The sequence below is a fragment of the Procambarus clarkii genome, chromosome 74, assembly GCF_040958095.1.
Source record: "Procambarus clarkii isolate CNS0578487 chromosome 74, FALCON_Pclarkii_2.0, whole genome shotgun sequence".
In the NCBI taxonomy this organism is placed as follows: domain Eukaryota; kingdom Metazoa; phylum Arthropoda; class Malacostraca; order Decapoda; family Cambaridae; genus Procambarus; species Procambarus clarkii.
Genome location: NC_091223.1, coordinates 18,735,172 through 18,762,734, shown reverse-complemented (window position 1 = coordinate 18,762,734; position 27,563 = coordinate 18,735,172). Strand labels below are relative to the sequence as shown.

The 27,563-nt window shown below is 43.1% G+C and overlaps 1 protein-coding gene across 4 annotated transcripts in view; it reads left to right on the top strand.

Moving 5' to 3' along the window:
• LOC123767377 (mucin-4) overlaps nt 1-27,563 on the top strand; it is a 79,008-nt gene that overhangs the window by 3,841 nt on the left and 47,604 nt on the right. For 2 of the 4 annotated variants that reach the window (XM_045757034.2, XM_045757035.2), the window contains exons 2-4: nt 9,064-9,945; nt 19,181-19,450; nt 27,126-27,375. In XM_045757034.2, coding sequence (XP_045612990.2) covers nt 9,213-9,945; nt 19,181-19,450; nt 27,126-27,375 — 1,253 coding nt within the window. In that variant the 5' untranslated portion in view covers nt 9,064-9,212. Of the gene's footprint in view, nt 1-9,063; nt 9,946-10,316; nt 10,464-19,180; nt 19,451-27,125; nt 27,376-27,563 lie in introns of those variants that run through there. The other 2 variants (XM_069313059.1, XM_045757036.2) reach the window with 2 other exon arrangements.

Sequence of the window (27,563 nt, the reverse complement as noted above, 5' to 3'; positions counted from 1 at the left end):
GAATTAGGGGCGCATGAAAGAACAAGGGATGCGTGAGGGAACTAGGGGAGTGTGAGCGAATGAGGGGAGTATGGAAGGGGAGAACGAGGGAATGAGTGGCATGCTAGGAGAGTGCAAGGCAATGTGGGGTGTGCGAGGGAACGAGGGGAACACTAGAGAATGAGGGAAGTTAAGGGAATGGGTGGTGTGCGAGAGAAGTCCAAGGGAATGAAAGCCATGTGAAATAACCATGAGGGAACGCACGGCATGAGGAAATAAGTGGCATGCGAGGGGCTCGCAAGGGTATGAGGGGCACATGAGGGAATGAGGGAGTGAGTGGAGCACGAGGGAATGAGGGAGCGAGTGGAGTGCTAGGGAATGAGGGGCACGAGAGGGGACAATGGGCACGAGAGGGGACAATGGGCACGCGAGGGGAGCACGAGGAATGAGTCGGGATGCGAAAGGATTGAGGGGGGCGAAACGGGCAGGGAAACGAGCAGGTTGCAGGGTACACAGGGCACATGAGGGAACGAGAGGAGTGTGAGGGAACTAGTGGTGCACGAGGGGATCATGAGGCATTGAAGAATTAAGTGGTGGGGAAGGGAAGCGCGAGGAATGAGTGGGGTGCAAGGGGTCTTAGGGAATGAGTGGAGCACAATGGGAGCAGGCAAACGAGCAGGTCGCAAGGAAGTGGGGGAATAAGTGGACTGCGTAGGCATCATTGGAGCGAGGAGAGGCAGGGAATATGGGGAGTGGTGGAATGCAATCCGCTCTTGTACATATATGACTTATTGCTTATAGTCACTATTTTGCTTATAAATAAGTATATATGTGACATTCCAAGCCATATTTTTTTCCAAGGTACTAACTCTTCCACTCACTTTTATTAACCCTCAAACCGCGCATATCATATATAAATGATATCAGTGACAAAACCAAAACCGCGCACATCATATATATATGATTTCATGTCTAGCGCTATAATTTAAACGCCCCGCCTGGGATAGGGGCAGCTATAGTACAGCCAGGACCAATAGTTGCCAGATGCCACCTAGAAAAAAATCCAGGCCAACATTCTTGGGTGTTACAGCGTCAGTATTGAGCAAGCCACCAAGGCTGGCGCACGCAGCACGAGCTCACAGCACCGCTGTTCAGCTTGTGACCACAGCATCGCCTACAAATACCATAATATAAATGATACTGCTATTATTTAGCAGTGATAGTATTACTGAAGCCCCCTGACTGTGATAAAACTGACCAGGATACTGATAATAGCAGGATTGTGGTGATATTTAGCGCTGTGCTCCATGGAGGGAGGAGTAAGGCTGTGGAGGGAGGGTTGTGGCGTCATCTTCTGACTGTGTGTGGCCACCATTTATTGACTGCACTCACCATACCAGCTTAGTGGTTCGCTATGGTGAACACAAATGTAGATACTTATATATAACGTGTGTATAGAGTGTGATAACAGCGAGAGGAGTAGGTTGGGAGCCGCCATTTTGGTGAGGGAGGAGCGTCGTCTGCACGACTTGGCATGGTATTTACTGATTGCCACTATGGTCTTTGGGCACCATACCAGCTTATTTGTTCAGGTATGGTGAATAAAACAGATAGATACTTATATATAATGTGTGTATATAGCGTAATAACACCACAAACAATATTGTTGGAGGACAAATATTAGTGCATCTGGCCTTGAGGGCGGCCGCCGATCAGCTGACTGTGTGAGTAGCTACGTCTTATGGCATTTACTCACCATACAAGCTTAGATGTACAGTTATGGTGAACAAAACATGTAAATACGTATATATAACGTCTGTGTATAGTGAATAAATACAGAAAGCGTATTGTGGGAGGTGAATGAGGGTGAGTGAGGTGGTGTTGAGGGAGGGAGTGGCAGTGAGTGGCTCGCTGGTGTTTGGCGATCACTCCTCGTTGCTTTTTGACTCACAAGACCAACTTAGTAGTTCGTTATGGTGTACAAAACATGAAGTACTTATATATAACCTGTGTATATAGTGTAACAACAGCAAAACTATTTGTTTATTGTTTTTTATGAACATAGTAATTGAATCACTAATATGCACACCATAATTTTGAGTACAGCGATGGTTCACACATTTTATAATATAAATATACCACAATTCACTGTATGGAATAATATTACTGCAAAAAACTAAGAAAAAATCAATCAGAGACATTGAAATAATTAGGTAATAAAATATTTGTGGCAACTGCCGTCTGACAGCTCGGGCGGAGTAGACCTCGTCTGGCGAAGGCTCTGCCAACGCCCCTTTTTTGCCACACTTCCCTACCATATTGCGGCTAAAATATGCCACCTACGATTTTTTTTTTATTTTTTCCATGATCAGGGAACAAAAATGAACACTTCTATAAGACGAAAGAATTTTTTGGATTTTTTTTTTGTTGCGCCTGTGGGTGTGAATTCCATTTGGGCCCCTAGCGGGCAGTCGTCAACCGAGGTTCCACTGTATTTACTTCTAATTTCGTTATGAAATTAGATTATTTCAGAGTAAAAATAGGTTTGATCATGTTTGCATTCAGCACCAGCATTATAGTGAGTAAATATACCATATTTTTCATTACTTACATAATGCCAGCAGGATTTGGGTAGATTTGGGTGGATTTAGGTAGATTTGGGTAATTCTATGGACCCTGCTGGCTGGTGTGTGGCAGCCACTCTTGTTCTTTGGACTCCTTAAACCAACTTATGGTGAACAAAACATGCAGATACCTATATAAAACCTGTGTATGTAGTGTAATGACAAGACTCTTTGTTTATTGTTTTATGAACATCATAATTGACTCACTATGCTGTTGCTATCACTATGTTGCTGTTGTCAGCACAGATGGAGGAAGTTACACAGGGAATAGAACAGTGCAAGAAAGATATGCAACTCACTTATGCACAAGTGGCCAAGGAGAAGGAAAAAATAGAAGAAGCAGTAAAGGAAGTCAAACACTGCAGCAACCAAGATAAAACAAACATTAGGCTAGAAGTGAGGAAAGAATTGGCATCTAATCCGAAGTTGGTGCAAAACACAGTTGATCGGAGTAAGTCCCTGATCATTTTTGGCTGCAAAGAAAAGGCGATAACATCTAGGTCAGAAAGAGCTGTAGAAGAAGCTAAAGTAGTAGATAAAATTGTTGGCCTCGTGGAAGGTCTTACAAACAGAGAGAATGTGTGCGACTACAGGAGAATAGGCAGGTACGTAAAAGGGAAAGATCGACCTTTGAGGATCACCCTAAACGGTGCCAAACAGATGGAAGAAGTACTAAGGAATGCTAGAAAATTGCAAAGGGATGAGGATGGGAAAGGGTGGTCGTTAAGACGAGATCTTTCAAAAGAAGATAGAGAGAAGCTGAAACTGAACCTCGCCGAGGCAAAACATTTAAATGAGAGCAGGAATGAAGAAGAAATAAATTCTTTTTTCTACAAAGTGATAGGGGTAGGCAAACCAGTAAAGTGGTACATAAAGGCAAACCAACAAAATCAATAGAGAGAGGGGGAGTGAAGAATAAGGAGAGGGGGAACAAGTTCCTGAAGATTGCATACACCAACATAGATGGAGTGAGATCGAAGATACTGGAGTTAAGTGATGTAATACAGCTGCAGACACCAGACATTGTTGCACTCACGGAGACAAAACTTGAAGATGTAATTTTAAATGAGGTCATATTCCCAAGGGGCTACTCAATTTGGAGACGGGACAGAAAAATTAGGAAAGGCGGTGGCGTTGCTGTGCTGGTAAAAGAACACCTAAAGGTGAAGGAAATAATGACTGCCAATCCACAAGAAGTTGACATAATAGCACTAGAGATCTGCTATGAGGATGATAAACTAATGATGATAAATGCATATAGTCCACCGCCAAGCAGCACATGGTCAAAGGAGGAGCTAGATAGTAAACGTGAAGGTCTTATAACAATAATGAGAGAGATTATAGCGAGAGCGGATAACGATAGATCACGACTGTTGATAGTCGGTGACTTCAACTTGAAATCCATAGACTGGGAAGCATATGAAGCTAAAACAGAAGATTTTTGGACCTGTAAATTTGTAGACCTCATCCTGGAAACATTCTTGTATCAACATGTTAAACAAGCTACGAGGATGAGGGAAGGGGACGTTCCCTCCATGCTAGATTTGATATTTACCAGGAAGGAGGAAGAGATATTTGACATTCAGTACCTTCCTCCCTTGGGTAAAAGTGACCATGTCTTTTTGGGAATAAAGTATGCAATGCGTTATAAGCTGGAAGAAAATAAGGAGGTTGAAGCAGTTGAAAAACCAGACTTCAGGAGAGGACATTATGGTGACCTTAGAAATTTTTTTAGTGAGTATAATTGGACAGACTTGATGCTAGGCAAGAAAGTGAATGAGATGTATGGCAAGTTTTGTGAAATATATGATAAAGGCACAAAAAAATTTATACCAAAACAGAGATGCAGAACTAGGAAACAGGATTGGTTCAATAGAAATTGCGAGAGGGCTAGAGACCGAAAGACACAAAAATGGAATCAATACAGGAAGAGGCCGAACCCCCAAACATACCAGCGATACAAAGATGCGAGAAACAACTACACGGCAGTGAGGAGAGAGGCAGAAAGAAATTTTGAAAAAGGGATTGCGGACAAATGTAAAACAGAACCAGGTCTATTCTATAAATTCATAAACAACAAATTGCAGGTAAAGGATAATATTCAGAGGTTGAAAATGGGAAATAGATTCACGGAAGATGAAAAGGAAATGTGTGAAACACTAAACGAAAAGTTCCAAAGTGTGTTTGTACAAAATGAAATCTTTAGGGAACCAGATACAATAAGAATTCCAGAGAACAACATAGAACACATAGAGGTGTCTAGAGACGAAGTGGAAAAAATGCTCAAGGAGCTCGGTAAGAACAAAGCAGCTGGCCCAGATGGCGTTTCACCATGGGTTCTGAGAGAATGTGCATCTGAGCTCAGCATTCCACTTCACCTGATCTTTCAGGCATCCCTGTGTACAGGAATCGTAGCAGACGGGTGGAAACAGGCTAACATAGTTCCAATCTACAAAAGTGGCAGCAGGGAAGACCCCCTCAATTATAGACCTGTATCATTGACAAGTGTAATAGTGAAAGTATTGGAAAAACTAATCAAAACTAAATGGGTAGAACACCTAGAGAGAAATGATATAATATCAGACAGACAGTATGGTTTTCGATATGGAAGATCCTGTGTATCGAATTTACTCAGTTTCTATGATCGAGCCACAGAGATATTACAGGAAAGAGATGGTTGGGTTGACTGCATCTATCTGGACCTAAAAAAGGCTTTCGACAGAGTTCCACATAAGAGGTTGTTCTGGAAACTGGAAAATATTGGAGGGGTGACAGGTAAGCTTCTATCATGGATGAAAAATTTTCTGACTGATAGAAAAATGAGGGCAGTAATCAGAGGCAATGTATCAGAATGGAGAAATGTCACAAGTGGAGTACCACAGGGTTCAGTTCTTGCACCAGTGATGTTTATTGTGTACATAAATGATCTACCAGTTGGTATACAGAATTATATGAACATGTTTGCTGATGATGCTAAGATAATAGGAAGGATAAGAAATTTAGATGACTGTCATGCCCTTCAAGAAGACCTGGACAAAATAAGTATATGGAGCACCACTTGGCAAATGGAATTTAATGTTAATAAATGTCATGTTATGGAATGTGGAATAGGAGAACATAGACCCCACACAACCTATATATTATGTGAGAAATCTTTAAAGAATTCTGATAAAGAAAGAGATCTAGGAGTGGTTCTAGATAGAAAACTATCACCTGAGGACCACATAAAGAATATTGTGCAAGGAGCCTATGCTATGCTTTCTAACTTCAGAATTGCATTTAAATACATGGATGGCGATATACTAAAGAAATTGTTCATGACTTTTGTTAGGCCAAAGCTAGAATATGCAGCTGTTGTGTGGTGCCCATATCTTAAGAAGCACATCAACAAACTGGAAAAGGTGCAAAGACATGCTACTAAGTGGCTCCCAGAACTGAAGGGCAAGAGCTACGAGGAGAGGTTAGAAGCATTAAATATGCCAAAACTAGAAGACAGAAGAAAAAGAGGTGATATGATCACTACATACAAAATAGTTACAGGAATTGATAAAATCGACAGGGAAGACTTCCTGAGACCTGGAATTTCAAGAACAAGAGGTCATAGATTTAAACTAGCTAAACACAGATGCCGAAGAAATATAAGAAAATTCACCTTCGCAAATAGAGTGGTAGACGGTTGGAACAAGTTAAGTGAGAAGGTGGTGGAGGCCAAGACCGTCAGTAGTTTCAAAGCGTTATATGACAAAGAGTGCTGGGAAGACGGGACACCACGAGCGTAGCTCTCATCCTGTAACTACACTTAGGTAATTACTAATATGTGCACCATACTTTTGAGTATAGCAATGCTTCACACATTTTATTGTATAAATATATCACATTACACACAATTGAAAAATAATACTGCAAACAAAAAAAAATAGAGAGAGAGAAATCAGAGACATGGAAATATTGTTATTAGGTATTAATTGTGGCAACTCCCGCCTGAAAACTCAGGTGGAGCAGACCGCCCCCGACGCTTTCTATGTCAATGCCTCAATTTTGCTAGACTTCCTCACCCTATTGCTGCCAAAATATGTCTCCTACAATTTTTTTTTCCCGTGAACAGGGAACACATTTTAACAATCTTAGAAGAAAACAAAAATTGAATTTCTATTTTTGCTTGCGCCTAGAATTTGTTGCACTCTATAACCCCAAGCACCTTCCAAGGGTTAAGGGGCCATTCCAACTTAAACCTAAGACATAGTATGTGCTCCACTTGCAAGTGCCTGAGTTCCAGCCAATTCCTTACATGTAAGGGGTTTGAGTGGAAAATGTTTGCTTTCTTGCATGAAGGTCATTGTTAAAGTTTAGGAAAGTGGAACCCCTCTTGCACGATGAATGGGGAAGGAAAGTGACATCCTGGTCTGCAAGAATCGTGAAGGAAAGTAATGCCCATGCTTGTGAGAAGCTGGAAAGTGACGTCATGCATTTGTGGTTGTAATTAGTGCTGCATTCCAGACCAAATAATGTTGTGTAAATATCCCTTTACCCTTAACCCTTTAACTGCGCGGCCTATAAATATGACATCCCCTCAGTGCGCAGGAAATGAAACCTTGGGAAAAATTTTTTTTTTCTTCTGAAAGTGTCAAAAACCCCTCCCTGTATATGGGTATAGCAACGGAAGTTCGAAATTGTACCTACTTTGGCTGCTATGGGCGTCCGAAAGGTGGGGCTAGACGTCATCATTCCCCGTGCGCCAGAGCAGTATGCTCCCAGGGCCGGTGGGGCGCGCGAGTTGCCGCAAAGATATTTTTGTTCATTTTTTGCGCACAGTTCCAAATACATTTTATTTGTTTTTACGTGCTAATCCTATGTATAATGAACACGTACACTACATTATGGCAGTAAAACATCTGTACTGTCTGAGGACATTGTGTTACGTGCATGACACTTGTGTACACATATGTTGCACATATTTGCCATGTATCATGCTAATTTATGTATATATACAATCTATTTACAGACTATACACTGTCACACACTATATACATTCACCATCAACACACTCAGAACACCGCGAGTGTGAGCAGCCACACCCAGCCAGCCCTCCCTCACTCCTCCAACATCTTACTCGTCAACATTGCTCCTCCCACCATTCTGTTATTGTTTTTATTACACTAATTACATGTTATATATACCTATCTACATGTTTTATTTACCAGAACTATGCAAGTAAGCCGGTATTGTGTCCAAACAGTACAGTGGCCACCATACACTGCATGAAAAATCATACAGCAGACAGCAGACGATGCCACGATTACGACGTCGCCTCCCTCACCAAAATAGCTCCTCACAACATACTCCTGGTGCTGTTATTACACTATATACACACTGTATATACACATGTACATGTGTTCCCCATAGCGAACCACGATGCTAGTATGGTGAGCAAAACAAGAGTTACTGCCACATAGTGAGGCTACCTCAATTCTCTCCCTTGAGGTTATCTTGAGGTTATCTTGAGATGATTTCGGGGCTTTAGTGTCCCCGCGGCCCAGTCCTCGACCAGGCCTCCACCCCCAGGAAGTAGCCCGTGACAGCTGACTAACTCCCAGGTACCTATTTACTGCTAGGTAACAGGGGCATTCAGGGTGAAAGAAACTTTGCCCATTTGTTTCTGCCTCGTGCGGGAATCGAACCCGCGCCACAGAATTAAGAGTCCTGCGCGCTATCCACCAGGTTACGAGGCCCCTTCTTCCCTCCCTCACCAAAATTCCTCCTTCCTACGCACAACGCTAATTATAACCACAATTCTGGTCACTAATACCTGTAAATGAATAATTGACCACACGTTTATTTTGAAAAGGAACCTAAAAAGTCGTTTGAAGATTCCTAGATGGACGAAATAATGCTGTGGTGCTGTGGCTAGTGCTGTGAACATCGTGAACAGCATTGAATCACTGATATTTGAACATTGTACCCAGTCATTATCACACTCGGGCTCTTCTATAATACTATCATGGCTAAATAAAACAGATTATGTATATATTTTGACAATATTAGGCGATGCTGTGGTCACACATTGAACAGCAGTGCTGTGCGCTCATGCTGCGAGCGCCAGCCTTGGTTGCTCAATCACTATTGAGGCTCTGACACCCGGCAATGTGGACCATGATTTTTTTTTAAAGATGGCATCTGTTTACAAGAGCCCTGAGGAAGCTGATGTGAACCCCATGTAGCCGCGGGAGTTTTGAATGGAACGTGAAAAATAAAAACACCCGGAGGCGCATTGCACACCTGAAGCCTGGGCCTGCAGGCCCATTGTGCAGTTAAAGGGTTAAACAGTTAATCAACTCTCAACAATTAAAAGGTTAAAACGCTAATGAAACATCTTAAGTTTTTGGAACATAAAGTACATTCATTTATTACCACAAATTTTATGATCTTTATTATTTTTATTAAACTCTATTATTTTTCCCAGGTGTGTTGGCAGAAGATTCCATAATCATCTCTGGCTACTAACATGAGAAGCAGTTACTACAACCTGAAGCAGAAAAACAGCATTATATAAATATTACACATAATGACATAAAAGTTGGATATTGGTACACAAAAAAACATTAAGTGAAAATGGATGAAATGCCAATCTTACATCCTCAAGATGATTCAATAATTTTACCATTACAAAAAAGTATGCCAGTACTAGAACCTGAATTTTTATCACATGGTAAAGGAATATTGCCAATTTTGAAAGAATTTAAGGAGCCATTAGAAGAAAATCTGATGCCTTTATGTAATGACAGAAAGCAAAATGTTAAAAAAAGGCCAATATCCAAAACCAAAGATGAAGTTGAAATGATTCCTTGTACTCAATATGTTCAACACCTTGCATCTCGCTTAGAAGATAATGAACAAAATACAATTTCACATGAAAAGCAGGAAGTTGAAACAATGGCACCCCTGAAGAAAATCAAACTAACTGAAGACTCTGTTAGTAATGATAGTGACGAGGTCATGTGGAAGCTCTCAAGATGTCAGAAACATGGTTTGCCATTTGTTTTACAGAAACATATGAAGTGGTTCAAAGTACTGCTGTTGAATCGTTTTCAAACACAAGGCACAAATTCTAGTTTCAACGAGACATTTGCTGATTATATGCGGTTGGTGAAAGTTGAGGCAAGTGTTGCCAGAATATTCAACAGTCATAAAAAGGAACCTGACCTAGGCTTTACTACTGAATATCTTTTTTCGCATACGGTTGGGAGCTATGTAGCTGATGTTTCCCAGTTACAAGACTTGCTTAAAAGAAGTCCTCTCTTTTATAATTCCACCAATGGATTGTGGAAGAAGCAGTTTAATAATGGTAAGTGAATTTAATTGTTTGAAGAGTTATAATACCATCTGTAGTACCCTGTATTTGAATTTTCATCATAACCCTGATAGATTTTTAACCCTTGGACAGTGGCTATGAACTGGTCATATCGCCTATGCACAAAAAATAAAACACTTCCAAAAAATAATTTTTCCATTATAGAATTATTCATTTGTATGCAAAATGTAAGAAAAACATTAAAATATGCGAATATTTATAGTTTCACTGGATGGAGGCACTCTGCAAGGCTGTGTTTGGCTCATGTCAACACCTGGCGTTCAAATTTGCTGACGCTTCTTGTTTTATCCTTGGGTGTTTCACTGATTGTTTTATCACTTATTTTTCTTTATTTACATCCACAGAGAGCTATTATATTCATATTTGCATCATATGACGATGACCACATTTATCTAGTAACATTCTTGATGATAACTACATTCTCCTGCAATTCGTCAAGTCATCTTGGAGTGTGTGCGCATGGGCGTGGTCGAAACGACACCGTCCCTCAGGTGGGTTTCCCGGCTGTTTCCAGTGCCGAAACGGGACTGTGCGGATCTGAGGTTCATTCTGGACTTGTCCCGTCTGAACCCCTGGATTCCTTGCCCCTCCTTTCGGATGACTACTGTCTCAGGTTAGGCTCCTGTTAGAGCTGGGTGCCTGGATGGTGTCCCTGGACCTCAAGGATGCTTATTGGCATGTTCCTATGCATTCGGGGTTCAGGGACTGGTTAGGTTTCGTGGTGGGGCGTCAGGCTTACCGCTTTCATTACCCCTCTTTTGGCTTGAATCTGATACCTTGCATTTTCACGCGTCTTACCCGGGTTGTGGTGACCCGTCTGCGTCTGTTAGGGATTCGGGTTTTGGCCTACCTCGAGGACCGGCTGGTGTGGGCTCCCAGTCAGTCAGCTTGTCTGCTCGTTATGGTTCTTTCCCAGGATAAAACAATATGGATATGGTTCTTTCCCAGCTCGCCAGGTTCGGGTTCCTGGTGAACTGGAGGAAGTCCCGTCTGGTTCCGTCCCAGGTTCGGACCTGGTTGGATCTTGTTTGGGATTCTCAGACCGCTTCCTTGTCTCTCCCTACAGAGGCGTTGCTGTGAATGCGGTGTTGCTGTTGGCTGTTTCTGAGGGGGTCCCGGGTCACTTGGTGGTTGCTTGAGCGGTTGTGCGATAGACTGAACTTTGCGGTGTTAGTCTACCCACCAGGTCAGATTTGGCTTCGGCGTCTTTTGGTTCCTTCAGGGATGCCCCTTCTGCCTCTCTCGCAATCATTGGGTTCTTCCTCCTGGGGCCTTGCGTTGGTTACTGCATCACCGGCTTCCTTTTAGGGGTTTTCGGGGTTCCGTGCCTTGGCGCCTTCCCGAGCCTTTGCTCGATGTGATCACGGACGCGTCGTTTCTCGGCTTTGGCTTTGTGATCAGTGCTCACCAGGAACGGTGGGATCCGTCCTTCCGTCGGGCTCACAGCATGGTTCGGGAGTTCGTGTCAGTCTGATTCGCTCGTCGGAGGGGTTCGGTTCGCTCGGGGTTCGACCATCCAGCTCCATTCGGACTGTTCGCCAATTGTTCATTGCTTAAACCGCGGGGGTTCTCTTTGGTCCTTGCCTCCTTGGGGTTGGTCCCTTCGAGTGGTTCGTCTGCTGATTCTCAGGGTTTGGTTCTCTGTGCGGTTTATATCCGGGGAGTGTCCAACGTCCTAGCAGACGGCCTGCCTCGCTTCATTCCCCTGTCTTCGGAATGGACGGTCAACGACGACCTGTTTCGTTGGAGCTGCCACGGACGTGGACCTCTTCGCATCGGTGTAGTCTCGGCGTCTCCCAGTCTGTGACGCCTTTTCCCATCTGTGAGGCGTTCGTGGTAGATGCCTTTCGGCAGGACTGGTTGAGGTGGAGTTACCTGTACATCTTTCCCCCGGTCCAGCTGTTGCTTCAGGTTCTGGCTCGGTTGGAGACCTTCCCAGAGAGAGTAGTCCTTGTGGCCTCTTGGTGGCCGGCCCAGCCTTGGTTTCCGGCGCTGTTTGTGCGGTGTTCCATTCAAGCAGTACATTCCCTCAAAACAAAACCGATTTGGCCTGAAATTTTTTGTTCTTTGTGATTGTGAGACAGGATACGTGTTACACATGATTCTGTACTCGGCTAGTGATGTAGACATTCCTGGTAAAGACGAACATGGATTCTCAGGGAGTATAGTGAAGTCCATAATGGCTCCGTGGATGAACAAGGGACACATTTTATACACGGATAATTACTATACAAGTTCCTTGCTAGCTCGGTTCTTGCTAGAAAGTAGAACCGGTTTGGTTGGTACAGTAAAGCCACAACGAAGGGAAATGCATGTGTTTGACAACGACATTGCAGTTGGTGAGTGTCAGAGAAGGAAAAGTGATAACATTCTGTCAGTTCGGTGGAAAGACAAAAAGAGAGGTGAACTTGTTGACAACAATTCATGATGGAACAATGGTGAACAGTGGGAAAGTGAACCATAAAACAAACGCACCACTGTATAAGCCAGACTGTGTTTTAGACTATAATATCAACATGCAGTTGATTGATAAATCAGACATGATGATTGGCACTGCAGAGTGTGCGGAAAACATGCAGGTGGACGAAAAAAGTGTTCTTCCATCTTCTTATCTTGAGGTTATCTTGAGGCTATCTTGAGATGATTTCGGGGCTTTAGTGTCCCCGCGGCCCGGTCCTCGACCAGGCCTCCACCCCCAGGAAGCAGCCCGTGACAGCTGACTAACTCCCAGGTACCTATTTACTGCTAGGTAACAGGGGCATTCAGGGTGAAAGAAACTTTGCCCATTTGTTTCTGCCTCGTGCGGGAATCGAACCCGCGCCACAGAATTACGAGTCCTGCGCGCTATCCACCAGGCTACGAGGCCATCTTGTGGACATGAGCATGCTGAAATGTTTCAACATGTATCTTGTGAGAACTGGACGTAAGCCCACTTTCCGTGCCTTTGTATTTGATGCTGCAATACAGTTATTAGGAAAGTTTGCAAAAGATGTCCCAGGGATTCAGCGGCCCATCATAAACCCACTGTTGCAGCATGCTGGTACTCCATGCCTCGCTCACACTGAAGGCTTCCTAGCACACAGACTTAAGTATTTGCCACCAGCTGGGAAGCGTGCAATAGCCCAACGTGATTGCTTGGTGTGTAAAACAACGACATATAGAGATCAGAAACGGAAGCTTGTGCAAACATGGTGGAAACGTGTGGTATCCCACCTTATGTGCTGTCGACTGCTTCAATGACTACCACAGTCTAGAAAACTTCTAAGTGTGCTTCAAAGTGTGTATAGCGTGTGTGTGTGTGTGTGTGTGTGTAAATATCTAAACATATAAGCAGATAGCGTGTGTGTAAATATCTAAAAATATAAGCAGAACATACAATATAATAGACTGTAATGGCATATTATATTGCCGTCATTGAAAACATTTGTGTGCGCCTGTGTATACTCAAATATGCAACAATTATTGATATAAAATATGTTCAAACATTATATGGAACACAATTAGTGAAAAAAAATTGGATAAAATGTGCTTAGACATTGTAAATAAATAGCGCGAAAATATATTTGTGGCAACTCTGGCTGCTTGAGGACCGCGCGCAACGCCTCGGGGGCATGTACTGCATGAGCGAACATGCAGATTGTGACGTCATCGCTGATCTTCTCGGCTCTATTGCAACAAAAGTAAGTACAATAGAATTTTTTTTTTATTTTTCCCATGATCAGTGAACACAACAGATTAGCAAAAAAAAAAAAAAAAAAATTTTTTCTTCAAAATGACATGCGCCTGTGGGGAACAAAGGATATTATACCCCTAGCATGTTAAGGGTTAAAGTCAGCCAGGTACCTCCCTGTGATTTATAAGGACCAGCCAAGTGCGTGGATGTCTCGAGTAATATTTGTCAAGTGGTTTAATAAGAACTTTGTACCCGAGGTGAAGGAGCACCTGAAAAGTGTTGGTCTCCCGCAAAACAGCAAAGTTGTGCTGCTGCTAGATAACAGTTCAACGCATCCACGAGGTGATGAGCTTGTAAATGGCAATAATATTGGAACGTTCTTGCCACCCAATACAACTTCAGTGATCCAACCCATGGATCAAGGAATAATTAAGAACCTTAAACACCACTACAAGAGGATGTTTGCCAGACGTCTTAATAATCAGCTTGGAACACTTAAGGACTTTTATAAAGTCTTCACAATAAAGTCAGCTATCTGGACTATTGCTAGTGTGTGGGATGAGGTAAAGCAGACAACACTAAGAAATGGTTGGAAAAAACTTTGGCCCACGTCAAGTCTGTTTCCTGAGGAAGATGACGAGGCAGATTTTGAAGGATTTGCGGTGAAGAAAGTTAGCGAGAAGAAAAAATTGAGAGGAACTCCTAGCCGATGTCAAGGGGATTAAGTCCCCTGAGCTTAGAGCAGAACTGGTGACTGAAACAATAGAAGATGACATAGATGGATAGAATTTGATGAAGAAGCCCCAAACAACCGAAACATGACTGATGATGAAATTATAGAATTAGTAAGTACAGCAAAAAAGCCAGAAGAGTGCAATGAAGAAGATGAAGAAACGATAAAGGAAAATTGTAATATGGAAAAAATTCAGAAAAATTTTGAAGAAATTCTGGCATTTATGGACACGAGTAACAGCGAGTTTGAAATTAAGGACATGATGACTCGGTACAATTTGTATGTGAAGTTTTTAAAAACAAGAGCCAAGGGAATGAAACAAATGTCAATTACAGAGCCTTTTTGCAATGGCTTCCAAGAAAGCTCGCATTGCATCACCTGCACCTGACTCATCGCATGTTGACCCAGTCAACCCAACAACTTCAGTCAACCCAAAAACTTAAGTCAACCCAACACCAACATCCACCACCACCTCTTCCATGTAAATAACTATGCTTCATCAATATAAGCGGATCAGGACTTCAATTATTGGTGAGTACAAACAAAATACGATCGCATTTACGCTATGAACCTGTTGATTTTTTCCCCTAGATTTTTTCACACATTTTTTTTATTTTTTATTTTTCCTCCATTTCTCGTATACGAACTTACATGTTAACCGACGGGTCTCGTCCCCAAGGGGTTCGGAAACCAAGTGGTACTCTGTAATACTGTATGTCTTGGGCTCGTATTCAGGCATGTGGATTTTGGAGATCGAACAGGGTCCTGGCCGCCCGTTATTTGGTGAACGTGCCTGATCCTGGGTGTTCTTGTGTTGCTTTGGGTCGCAGGTTGAAGCCAGTTGCATTGAGGAGCTGAAGCTTAGCTTCCAAACTGGAGTGCTAGGTAGCTGGCATGGTGAGGTCCGGCCACCCCCCCTCCATTCCCCTCTCGGGGAGGGGAGGGCTGCGTGGATGAGCGGCACGGCAGTAAAGTGTGATGTTTGCTGGTTTCCATGTTTCCTTGGGATTGTAGGGAGTTTCTACCTCTGTTCAGTTTTTTGTTTTAGTTTCTTACCGTATGGGGTTTGTTTTGTTATGTCTTATCTTGCTGGGTGCCTAACCCCTGTTGATGGCAGATAAGGAAAACTCCCAACCACAGGGGGGGGGGGGGGAGTTTTCCAGGGCCATTGCTCCCTAAAACACCTCTGAGGGGGGCCAGGTTCCAGCTCTGGTCCCTGGTAGGTCTGAACTTCATAGATAATGTCCTGGTCTAATATAAAGTACATTAGGCCGATAAGCTCAAGGGAGCCTCCAGGGCTTACCCAGAAAATGGCGTTTAATTACATTAAACACTGTTTTTTTTTTTCGGTTGCTTGGAAAAGGAAAGTTCATCTAGGGTAGGCAGAGCAGCAGAAGAGATGAAAATCATAGAGAAAATAGTAGGTTTAGGTGATGGCCTAAACTCAAAGGAAAATGTCAGGGATTTAAGAAGATTTATAGGACAATATGAGAAAGACAATAACCGCCCCTTAAGGGTGACGTTTAATGGTATGAAAAACATGATGAAAGTGCTTAGAAGTGCCAGGAAATTGCAGTGATGAGGTTTGCAAACTTTGGTCAATAAGACAAGACCTCTCAAAGGAAGACAAAGAAAAGCTGAAAATGACCTCATTGAAGCAAAACGTCTAAATGAGAATAGAAATGAAGAAAGAAGTTCTTTTTTCTACAAATTGTTAGGGACTGGAAAGCTAGTGAAATGGTACATAAAAACAAGGCAACAAAATCATTAGTGCAAGGGGGGAGTAAAAAACAAAGGGAATGGGAACATGTTCCTGAAAATTGTATATACTAACATAGGAGTTAGATAAAAAAAACATTGGAGTTGCAAGATATAATTCAGCATAAGGTCCCAGATATTGTTGGATTATCAGAAACAAAACTTGAAGGAAATATTTTAAATGACAGGTCAGGACAACTAGGAAAGTGGGAGGAGTGGCTGTGCTTGTGAGAGAACACCAGAAGGAAAGAGTTAATACTTAAAAACCCTCGAAGTTGACATAATGGCAATCTGGAGGATAAACTGATAATTGTAAATGCCTACAGCCCACCAGCAAGCAACACAGGGATAAAGGAAGAACTGGATGACAAACGAGAGGGGCCTCATAATGGTCATGAGAGTAATTATAGTACAAGCAGATAAAGATAAATGACGACTGTTGATACTGGGGGACTTCAACTTTAAAGCAATAGAATCGGAGGCATATGAAGCAAGAATGGAGGACATTTGAACAGGCAGATTTATAAACCTCATTCTGGACACATTCTTGTATCAACACGTCATGCAGGCTACAAGAATGAGGGAAGGGGGGTGTACCGTCAGTACTGGATCTAATATTCACCAGGAAAGAAGAGGAGATGTTTGACATCCAGTACCTTCCTCCCTTGGCAAAGAGTGATCATGTCCTGCTAACCATTTTAAATATGCTTTAAGATATCGTCTAGAAAATGGGGACATTGAAACAGTTGTTAAACTCGATTTCAAGAGAGGACACTATGAGGAACTTCGGAAAAAAATTTAATGTGTAATTGGACAGACTTGTTTCTAGGCAGGGAAGTAAATGAGATGAATGCCAAATTTTGTAAAATATATGATGAAGGCACACAAACATTCATACCTAAACAGAGATGCAGGGCAGGAAATCAGAATTGTTTCAACAGAAATTGCGAGAGGACCAGAGCCAAGACACAAAAATGGAATCATTATAGAAAGAGGCCAAATCCCCAAACATACCATGTATACAAAGGTTCAAAAAACAACTACACGTCAGTAAGGAGAGGCAGAGAGGAACTTTGAGAATGGTATAACAGACAAATGTAAATCAGATCCAGGCCTTTTCTATAAATTCATTAAAAGTAAGCTGCAGGTAAAGGATAATAGTCAGAGGATGAAAATTGGGGACAGATACACGGAAAATAAAAAGGAAATGTGTGACACATTAAACGAAAAGTTCCAAAGTGTTTATTCAAAATGAGATCTTCAGAGAACCAGACACAATAAGAATTCCAGAGAACGGCATAGAGCACATAGAGGTGTCTAGAGAAGAAGTGAAACAAATGCTCCTGGAGGTATGTAAGAACAAAACAGTTGGAGTTTCACCATGAGTTCTGAGAGAATGTGCACCTGAACTCAGCATTCCACTTCAGCTGATTTTTCAGACATCCCTGTGTACAGGAGTCGTAGCAGATGTGTGGTAAAAGGCTAACATAGTTCCAATCTACAAAAGTGGCAGCAGGGAAGACCCACTCAATTATAGACCTGTATCATTGACAAGTGTAATCGTCAAAATATTGGAAACGGTAATAAAAACTAAATAGGTAGAACACCTGGAGAAAAACGATATAATATCAGACAGACAGTATGGTTTTCGATCTGGAAGATCCTGTGTATTGAATTTACTCGGTTTCTATGATCGAGCCACAGAGATTTTACGAAAAAGATATGGTTGGGTTGACTGCATCTATCTGGACCTAAAAAAGGATTTTGACAGAGTTCCACATAAGAGGTTGTTCTGGAAACTGGAAAATATTGGAGGAAGTGACATGTAAACTTCTAACCTGGATGAAAATTTTCTGACTGATAGAAAAATGAGGGCAGTAATCAGAGGCAATGTATCGGACTAGAGAAATGTCACAAGTGGAGTACCACAGGGTTCAGATCTTGCACTGGTGATGTTCATTGTTTACATAAACGATCTACCAGATGGAATACAGAATTATATGAACATGTTTGCTGATGATGCTAAGATAATTGGGAAGATAAACCTAGATGATTGTCACGCCCTTCAAGAAGACCTGGACAGAATAAGTATATGGAGCACCACTTGGCAAATGGAATTTAATTTCATCAACATGAAATGTTGATGAAATTAATACCCTATTAATACCACACTTTGTTCTGTCTTGTGTTAATGCCACATCACCCCTTCCACCTCACTCAAATGTAGATATAAAATCGGAGATACGTAAGTTCTATTCAGTTGTGTATTTGTGAACTAAAGTCTTTGAAAATGTAATATATATATATATATATATATATATATATATATATATATATATGTCGTACCTAGTAGCCAGAACGCACTTCTCAGCCTACTATGCAAGGCCCGATTTGCCTAATAAGCCAAGTTTTCCTGAAATAATATATTTTCTCAATTTTTTTTCTTATGAAATGATAAAGCTGCCCATTTCATTATGTATGATGTAAATTGATTTTTATTTGAGTTAAAATTAATGTAGATATATGACCGAACCTAACCAACCCTACCTAACCTAACCTAAACTAACACAATTAAGTTAATAGTTTATGTTCTTAATATAATATAATAATAACAATTCCAATAAACTAATTGGAAACAATTTATTGAAAATAAAGAAAATCACTCGGCCTATTAGGCAAATTGGGCCTTGCATAGTAGGCCGAGAAGTGTGTTCTGGCTACTAGGTACGACATATATGTGTGTGTGTGTGTGTGTGTATATATATATATATATATATATATATATATATATATATATATATATATATATATATATATATATATATATATATATATATATATATATATTATATAATTTTTAATTCCAGTGGTCCTCAGTATAGTGTACAATACCAGTACAACCAAAACATTTGTCATAATCGAATCCCTAAAAGACCAATACCAAGATATTGTAGTGTGAATTTTTAGGAGTTTCATTTTATTCTATTGTTGAAATGATAGAAGTTTCTGTACCTTTCATTGTTTTTTTTTTTTGTTTCCTCCAGGAAGCAGCAGTTTCAAAAACCAGGAATTTCATTGGCAAGGAATTGTGTGCATGCGACAGGTATGGTCTGTCTCAGGATCCTCCGCAGCTTCTCATGCTGGCCAAGTTGCATGCTTAGAAGCTATAATAAGAAAATCAGTTATGACTAGTCTTCAAATAGTAAAAGAACTCAGTTGTGCTATGCACATCCCATGGTGTAAAGAAATTTTGGATGCTGTTAAAAGTGTGCTGGCATTATCGCAATCATTTTCCATACATGAAAATGAAAAAGGTCAGTATAGTACTACAGTACTGTATATTTATGTGAGTGCAAAAAAAAAAAAAAATATATATATATATATATATATATATATATATATATATATATATATATATATATATATATATATATATATATATATATAAATAATGTGTGTTGTACCTAGTAGCCATAATGCAGTACTCGGCCTACTATGCAAGCCTCGATTTGCTTTCATTATGTATTAATTCATTTATTTTTGAGTTAAAACTAACATAGATATATGACTGAACCAAACCCAACCTAATCTACCTTAACCTAACATAACTAAGTCAATAATTTATGTTCCTAATATAATATAACAATAATAATTTAAATAAACCAATTGCAAATTTGTTTTTGAAAATAGAAAAAATTACTTGGCCTATTAGCCAAATCAGGCCTTGCATAGTAGGCCAAGAAGTGCATTCTGGCTACTAGGTACGACATTATATATATATATATATATATATATATATATATATATATTAAAGACTCCATCTTTATGTTTAATAATATTTATTATAAACAAATTGATGGAGTAGCAATGGGGTCTCCTTTAGGTCCTGCATTGGCTAATGCTTTTTTGAGTTTTCACGATATATATATATATATATATATATATATATATATATATATATATATATATATATATATATATATATATATATATAATATAAAATATATATATTTTAATAATATCCACTAGGAAATGAAACAAATTCTGAACTTTTTGGGGTTTCACCACATCAAGGATAAAAAAAATATTTTTTTCCCCTTGATAATATGGCAAAACAAAAATATTTAGAATTTTTGTTTCATTTTCATAGTGGATACTTACGCATAATTGAATCACATGTTTTTTGTGATACTTCTTGCAAACTATACATTATATATGAAAAGTAATGTTATAATCATGTATTTTCTGTGGGGAGCACCGTCGGCTCCCTGATGCTATCCTACTGATGTAGACCAATCCTATTTGGGGTCATCAGTCACAGAGTTCTTGTTGCCTATTAGGGACCAGAGCCAGAACCTGGTTCTCTCAGAGAGCAATGGCCTATGGGCATTTTACATTTAAAGTATGTTATACTTGCCATTGACCAGGAAAGACACCCAGAATGGTAGGCAAATGAAAACAGACCACTGTCTGGTTGAAATTTGCATTTTACATCCTCAAAAGAGCAAAAAAAAAAAATCCCCAAGAAAGAAATTAAACGAGCAACCCTTCATTCAACAAGCTGGTCGCTCATTAGTGCCACCCCTCCCCCGCCCACGGGGGAAAGGGGAACCTACCCCAGAACCCACAAATTCAGATCTTGACTGATGTGCTTGGTGATCGGACGTCGCCTCAGGCAACGATTTCTTTTCTGAATTTTTTTTTGACACCTGTTCCTACACTTGTGTGCACTGGCCTGTTGTTCAGGGAACTGGGCTGCATGTGTCTAGGAACACCTTCCCTGGGTGCTCCATGAGTACTGCCTTTGCGTGGTCTAGGTTATCTTCCCTGGGGCATTCGGGAATCACTCTCCATTAGAGGACTTCCTCACTTGTGGTTGTTCTCGCCCTTGGGGTAGGCCAGGGGTCTTGGGCTTTCCGTCTTGCCCCGGGTAGGGGGGATGTTTGTTTGTTGGTGTGGCACACTGCAGCTGGTGCAGGCTGCATTTGCTATCACATGATGACCGTTGTTTTTTCTCCAGCTGGTTGTTTGCTAGTTGTGAGTTTATTTTTCTTGTGTTTGCATTCCGGCATTTTTGCTTGTTTTAGCAGTGGAGGTCTACTTAGCTTCTTATTAGGCTTTGCCTAGGGTGTAGTGGTGGTCCTCCTCTGTTGCCCCCAAGGTTTCAGCTTAGCTGGCCCCAGTGCCTGGGCTTCTTGTGGGGTTATTTACCCTACAGGCCCTGGAAAATCCCTCTGGGCGCGGTCGTACCATGGATACTTCTGAGATCGCGCTCGCCTTGTCTGACTTTGCAAATTGTTCATCGCCCCTGCCTCGGGGAGGCAATCATCTGTCCTGTTGCCGTTGTGCTGCCTGTTGGGTTGGGGACTCCTACGACCCTGAGTTGTGTGGGACTTGTTCCCCGCTTGTGCTCCACTTTCTCATCCATTATCTGATGGTCTCGGGGATCAGGTGGAGGCCACATTACACGGTTAGTTCTCTAAATTGCAATGGACCTGGATGGTTGCCCAGTTGGAGGCCTCAGAGCTCTCTTGCTTAGGTTATTAAGGACATGGATTTGTGTTCCATCTGCACCCCCCCCCCCCCCTTTTCCTTCCCAGGTGGACATGGTTCTTCCTGCTCTCCTCCTCCACCCCTGCTTCCAGCTCCCGAACGTCTGGGGGTTTTGGAGTCAGTGCAGGGTTTCTTCAGGGGGTTGCCCCCTTCCGATGCAAAAGTGGTTGAGCCCATCTTTCCTGCTGAGGCTTCTCAGACGACCCAGCAGACTCCCTTCGAAGGCTTTCCCCTGGACTCCATCTTTCCTTCAGGGGCGGTGGGCATGGATGAAGGGCTCTGCCCTGGAGCCTTTGTCATAGGTTCCCAGGGCGAGTCCACCTGGAGCTCTTGGGTTCCTTTTGACCCTACTTGGGTCCTTGTGCCCTCTGCACAGGGGTTTCTTCTGCAGGGGGTGGGGATTTTCATAACCCTCCTTCCCTTTATGAATTTGAGTTTGGTGGGGTTACCCCCCCAGGTTCGTTTCCAGGTGCCTTTGGGTTCCTTGGATTTTTCTGTCTGGAGGTTTCTTCCTATCAACTTTCTCCTGCAGAGGTTCAGGAGGGGTCTTGGTACTTGCCTCCTGTGGGACCCGGTTTACACCTCTGTAATGGATCCGGCTTTGAGTTTGGTTCTTCTTCCCCTTATTAGGTGCATTACGAGGTTCCAGTCTTCCTGGCTGGCAGACTGTCCCTTTTCTCTGTTGGAACTTGGCAAGGCTTTCGTCGGACCCGCTCGCTTGAGTGGTGGGAGGTTACCATGGTGTTGCATGTGTTTTGGGGGTCCCTCTTTGAGTTTCTCAATGAGTGCATCTTTGCCCCTGTACTTCCTCGTAATGTTGGTCTAGTGCAGCTGCATACTCAGGCCCACTCTTTCAGCTGCTCTGGTGGCCGATGACTTTCGGATTGGCGGTAATCTGGCCCCTGTCTTGCGTTTCTTTAGTCTTCTGTAGCTGTTTTCTGATTGGTTTTCAGAGGATGTGGGAGTGCTGGGTGGAGGGGGGGTTCTCGGCTGGGGGCTGGGTCCCATCTAATGTGTTGGCAGGCTGTGCTGGCTGTCGTTGGATTTAGCTTGGACCCTGGTTCTTCAGTCTTCTTTGCTGTTTTGTCCTCTGTTGTTCCCGGAGGACTGTGTTGCTCAATTTCTGTCAGCGGCTTCTGCTAGTTGCCCGCCTCTTTCGGACTTGTTGGTCCTTCCGGGGGGGGTGGGGTTGCTCCTGGCCCTCCCAGAAAAGTCGTGCCTTGGGCTTCGTTTGGTCTGGGTAGGTCTCAGGTGCCAGTTTCTAATTCTGTGAACTCCCCGGTGCCTTCTTTGTCTGGTTGGCAGGGTGTTTGCTCTGTATGCAGGTTGGCATCTTGGGGTTCGCTTCAGCCCTTTCATGGGTCGCCCCGGGAGACGCGCTTTTTTTTTTTTTCCCCCAATGCCTGGTTCCACGACTAGTGGGCCTTTTGGGTCTTTCTTCCAGCCTTCAGTGGTATTGAGTGGCCCTTCCTTCTTTCGGTAGGTCGGGTCGGGGGGAGGGGAAACCTCCTTCCTGTCCGTCCGTCGGGTCATTTCCAGTGGGGTTCATGCCTTTTTACAATTCCAAAACAGGACTGTGCGGTTATCCGGTATGTTATGGACTTGTCTCGTCAGGAACAGATGCTTCCTTTCAAATGTCCACATTGTTTCAGGTTAGGCTCGTTCTCGATCTGGGCCCTTGGATGATTTCCCTGGACCTCATGGATGCATATTGACATGTCCCTCTCCATCCAAAGTTCAGGGATTGGTTGAGTTTTGTCGTGGGGTGACAAGCTTACCACTTCTGTTGTCTCCCTTTCAGGTTGAATCTGGCACCTCGCGTTTTCACGCATCTGACTCGGGTCGTAATTGCTCATCTGCATCTGCTAGGTCTTCAGGTCTTGACCTACCTCGACAACTGGTTGGTGTGGGCTCCCAGCCGGTTTGCTTGTGTGCATCTGCTCTGCAGGGTTTGGCTTCAAAGGCTGTTCTGGAATATTCGAGGCATCATCTATCACCAGTCTTGCCATCGCTTGGATTGACCCACGGTGTACCTAGGCTGGTTGCTGTGTCACCAGCTTCCTCTTCGGGTTTTTTGGGGGTTCAGGGACCATGGTGTCTTCTTACTCCCTCGCTTGATGTGTTCACAGACGCCTTGTCTGTCGTCTGGAGCTTTGTGATCAGTGCTCACTAGTCCGGCCAGGGGAATTGGCGGCTGTCCATGGGTCATACTCGCAGCACGGCGTGGGAGTTTGCGGCAGTGTGGTTGATGCTGCAGAGTATTCAGTTTCCTCGGGACTCGGTGATCTGTCTCCATTAGAACTACTTCCCTGTAGTTCAGTGTCTCAACCTTGGAGGTTGTTGCTTCAGTCCGTGCCTCTTTGGAGCTGGTCGCCTTGGGTAGCTCTTCTGCTGAATTCTCGGGGGTTTAGCTCTCCATGCCGTTCACACTCGGGGAAAGTAGAATGTTCTGGCAAATTGCCTGTCATGCTTCGTTCCTCTTTTCATGGAGTGGACGGTCAATGCTGCTTCCTTCCTTCCTTTGGTTTTGTGCAGGACATACGGGCACCCTGGAGGTGGACCTCTTCACACTAGCATGGTCGTGGGGTCTCCCATTGTACGTGGTGCCGTTACTCAACTGCGAGGTTCTCGTTTTGGATGTTTTTTGGCAGGACTGGTCGAGGTGGGGGTTCTTGTACATCTTCTTCTTCGCCCCTATCCCCCTTGGTCCAGCCGTTGCTCCGGGTTCTGGCTCTGCTGAAATCACGTCGGGGAAGAGTTGTTCTTCTGGCCCCGTGGGGGCCGGCCCAGCCTTAGCTTCAGGGCTGCTTGCTTGGTGTTCGAACCCAGGTGCTCTGCCTCTTTCAGGAGGTTGGGCGGGTAAGGTACCTTACTGGTTCTACTTCCTCCTCAGCAATACACACCTGGTTTTCTGAAGCATGTGTTTTGCCATTTGTATGGTTCTCAGATGGCTTCTTTGATGGTGTCCCACCTGCAGTCTTTGTTTTGGCGACAGTATGATGTTCTTGATGGTCTTTCTGCCATATTCTTTCTTCATTGGGTTTTGTAGGTGTTGGACCGGGTTGTTTTGGCCTTAAACTTGGGGGGTTTTCTGCCTCTGCATCTCATTCCAAATATTGTCGCTTCTTATCGTGTTGCGTTGGCAGAGTTGCTGCAGCTTATGTTCGGTGTGGATGTCACTTCTGCTCCTTTTCACAAGTTTTTTTGTGCATTCTTTCATCTCCGGCCTGCTTCATGCACCGCTTTAGCCTTCTTGATCGTTGGACCGGGTTCTTTCTTTTCATTCTTCTCCTCGGTTTGTGGTAGACCCTTTGGTTCGTGATTGTATTTGGAGGCCTTATATTTTGTTCGCCTTGGCCTCTGGGGGGTCATGCTTTTCTCCGGTGTTAGGGGTTGTTCTTTTGGTCCTGGTGGTCGTTTTGTTCATTTGCAGCCATCTTCTTTTCCTGGCGAAGAATGAGTCGGCGGGCTTCCAAAGGGGTCCGTTGGTTGTGGATGTTTGGTTGGTTAGACCAAGGGTGAGGTGCACCTTGCTCTGTGTCTGGTAGCTGCTTTGCACCACTGCCTGCAGACCAACAGTTCTGTGTCGGTGGACGAAAATTGTGCTCTGGGTTGATCCTGTTTCCCCTGGTTTCCTGTTCCAGGGTTCGTGTTTCTCAGGTTGTCTACAGTGTCATTAAGTCTAGCCAGCGTGCGGTCTACCCTTGCGCCCATGAGGTTAGGAGGTATGGCACTCTTTTGGGCTGTCTTTGGCAATATGCCTTGAAACTATTCAGACATGGGTGTTTTGGAGGTCGATCAGGGTCTTGGCCGATAGGTATCTCGTAAACATTCCAGTTCCTCAGCGGCCTTGTGTGGCTTTGAGGCGCCTGTCGCGGCCATCTGCCTCTTCCTTGCGTTGAGACCTGCAGTGCTGCTGCCTTTTTTAAATCCCCTGTTTGCTTTCTCCGTGGATAGTTAGCTTCAGGGAGCCGACAGAGCTCCCCCACAGAAAATCAGAGTTGAATGTAATGAAACGTCAGTTTCTGGGTGAGCCCCGGAGGCTCCCTGATACCCTCCCTCCCTTCTGTTGGAGGCTTTCATCATTCAAGAACTGAACTGGTGGATTGCTGTCTTTCCCCTCCCTCTTTGGGGGGGGGGGGGTTACCTTGAGGTGATTCCGGGGCTCAGTGACCCTGCGGCCCGGTCATCGACCAGGCCTCCTCGTTGCTGGACTGGTCAACCAGGCTGTTGGATGCGGCTGCTAGCAGCCTGACGTATGAGTCACAGCCTGGTTGATCAGGTATCCTTTGGAGATGTTTGTCAAGTTCTCCCTTGAACACTGTGAGGGGTCGGCCAGTTATGCCCCTTATGTGTAGTGGGAGCATGTTGAACACTCTCGGGCCTCTGATGTTGATAGAGTTCTCTCTCAGAGTACCTGTTGCACCTCTGCTCTTCAACGGGGGTATTCTGCACATCCTGCAATGCCTTCTGGTCTCATGTGCTGTTATTTTTATGTGCAGGTTTGGGACCAGCCTCTCTACTATTTTCCATGTGTAAATTATTATGTATCTCTCCCGCCTGCGCTGAAGAGAATACAGGTTTAGGCTCTTTAATCGGTCCCAGTAGTTTAGATGTTTTACCGAGTGGATTCTAGCAGTAAAGGATCTCTGCACGCTCTCCAGGTCAGCAATTTCTCCCGCTTTGAAAGGGGCTGTCATTGTGCAGCAATATTCCACTCTAGAGAGCACTAGCATCTTGAAAAGTATCATCATCGGTATAGCATCTCTAGTGTGAAAGGTTCTTGTTATCCAACCTGTCATTTTTCTTGCAGTTGTGACGGCTACTTTATTGTGTTCTTTAAATATAAGGTCTTCCAACATCAGTACACCCAAATCCTTTACATTGCCTTTCCATTGAATGTTATGATTTGACTGAGTTTTGTACGTGGTTTCTATTTTTATATTTTTATTTTTTCCGTAGCGCATGAGCTGGAACTTATCTAAGTTAAACACATATTATTTTCTATAGCCCATAGAAAGAACTGATTTACATCTGATTGGAGGTTTGCCGTGTCCTTGTCGGGGTAGTGCTAATTAGCAGGGGTTGTTGGCTAGTTGGATGAAGAGTTGCTTGTTTTTCTTTGTGGGAATTCTTTTGCTCTTTTGAGGACATAGCTCACAATTTTCAACCAGACAGTTGTCTCTATTGATTCACCTACCTTTCTGGGTGCCTTCCCTGGTCGATGGCAAGTATGACATATTTTAAATGTAAATTGCTCATAGGTCATTGCTCTTGCACCTCTCTGAAGGAGCCAGCTTCTGGCTCAGGTCCCTGATAGGCAACAAGAACTGTGACTGATGAGCTCAAATAGGATAGTCAGTGGGATAGCTTCAGGAAGCATTCGGGGGTTCCCCAGAAACTGGCGTTTCATGACATTCAACACTTTTTTTCCAGATGTTGAAAATAATAACAAACAAACATCTACTAAGGGAAGTAAAACATTTTGTCCATCTTCAGTGAATTCCACGAAGGAATTTGGTGGCATATTACAAAAATATTTAAAAAAAGAAAGAAGAAAAGAAATGTTAGCAGAATGCAAGGATTCTGCAAACTCACTGTATTCAGGAATACAAGGATTCCCTGATTTAACTTCAGCCCTTCAAACTACAGCATTGCCACCACTCACAGACCATATAAATCAAAGGTTTGTACAATATCTCACTGAATTATGAATCATGCTTTATTAACTCATGTATAAGTGTGTATATAAGGTAATGGCAGTTGTGAGGGTTGGTGTAGGGGAGGCAGGTAGCATAAGTTCAATAACATAGAAAATAGTAGGCCTGCAAAGGATGATGAGGATCTGCAAAGGCTGATACCGAGCACCACTTG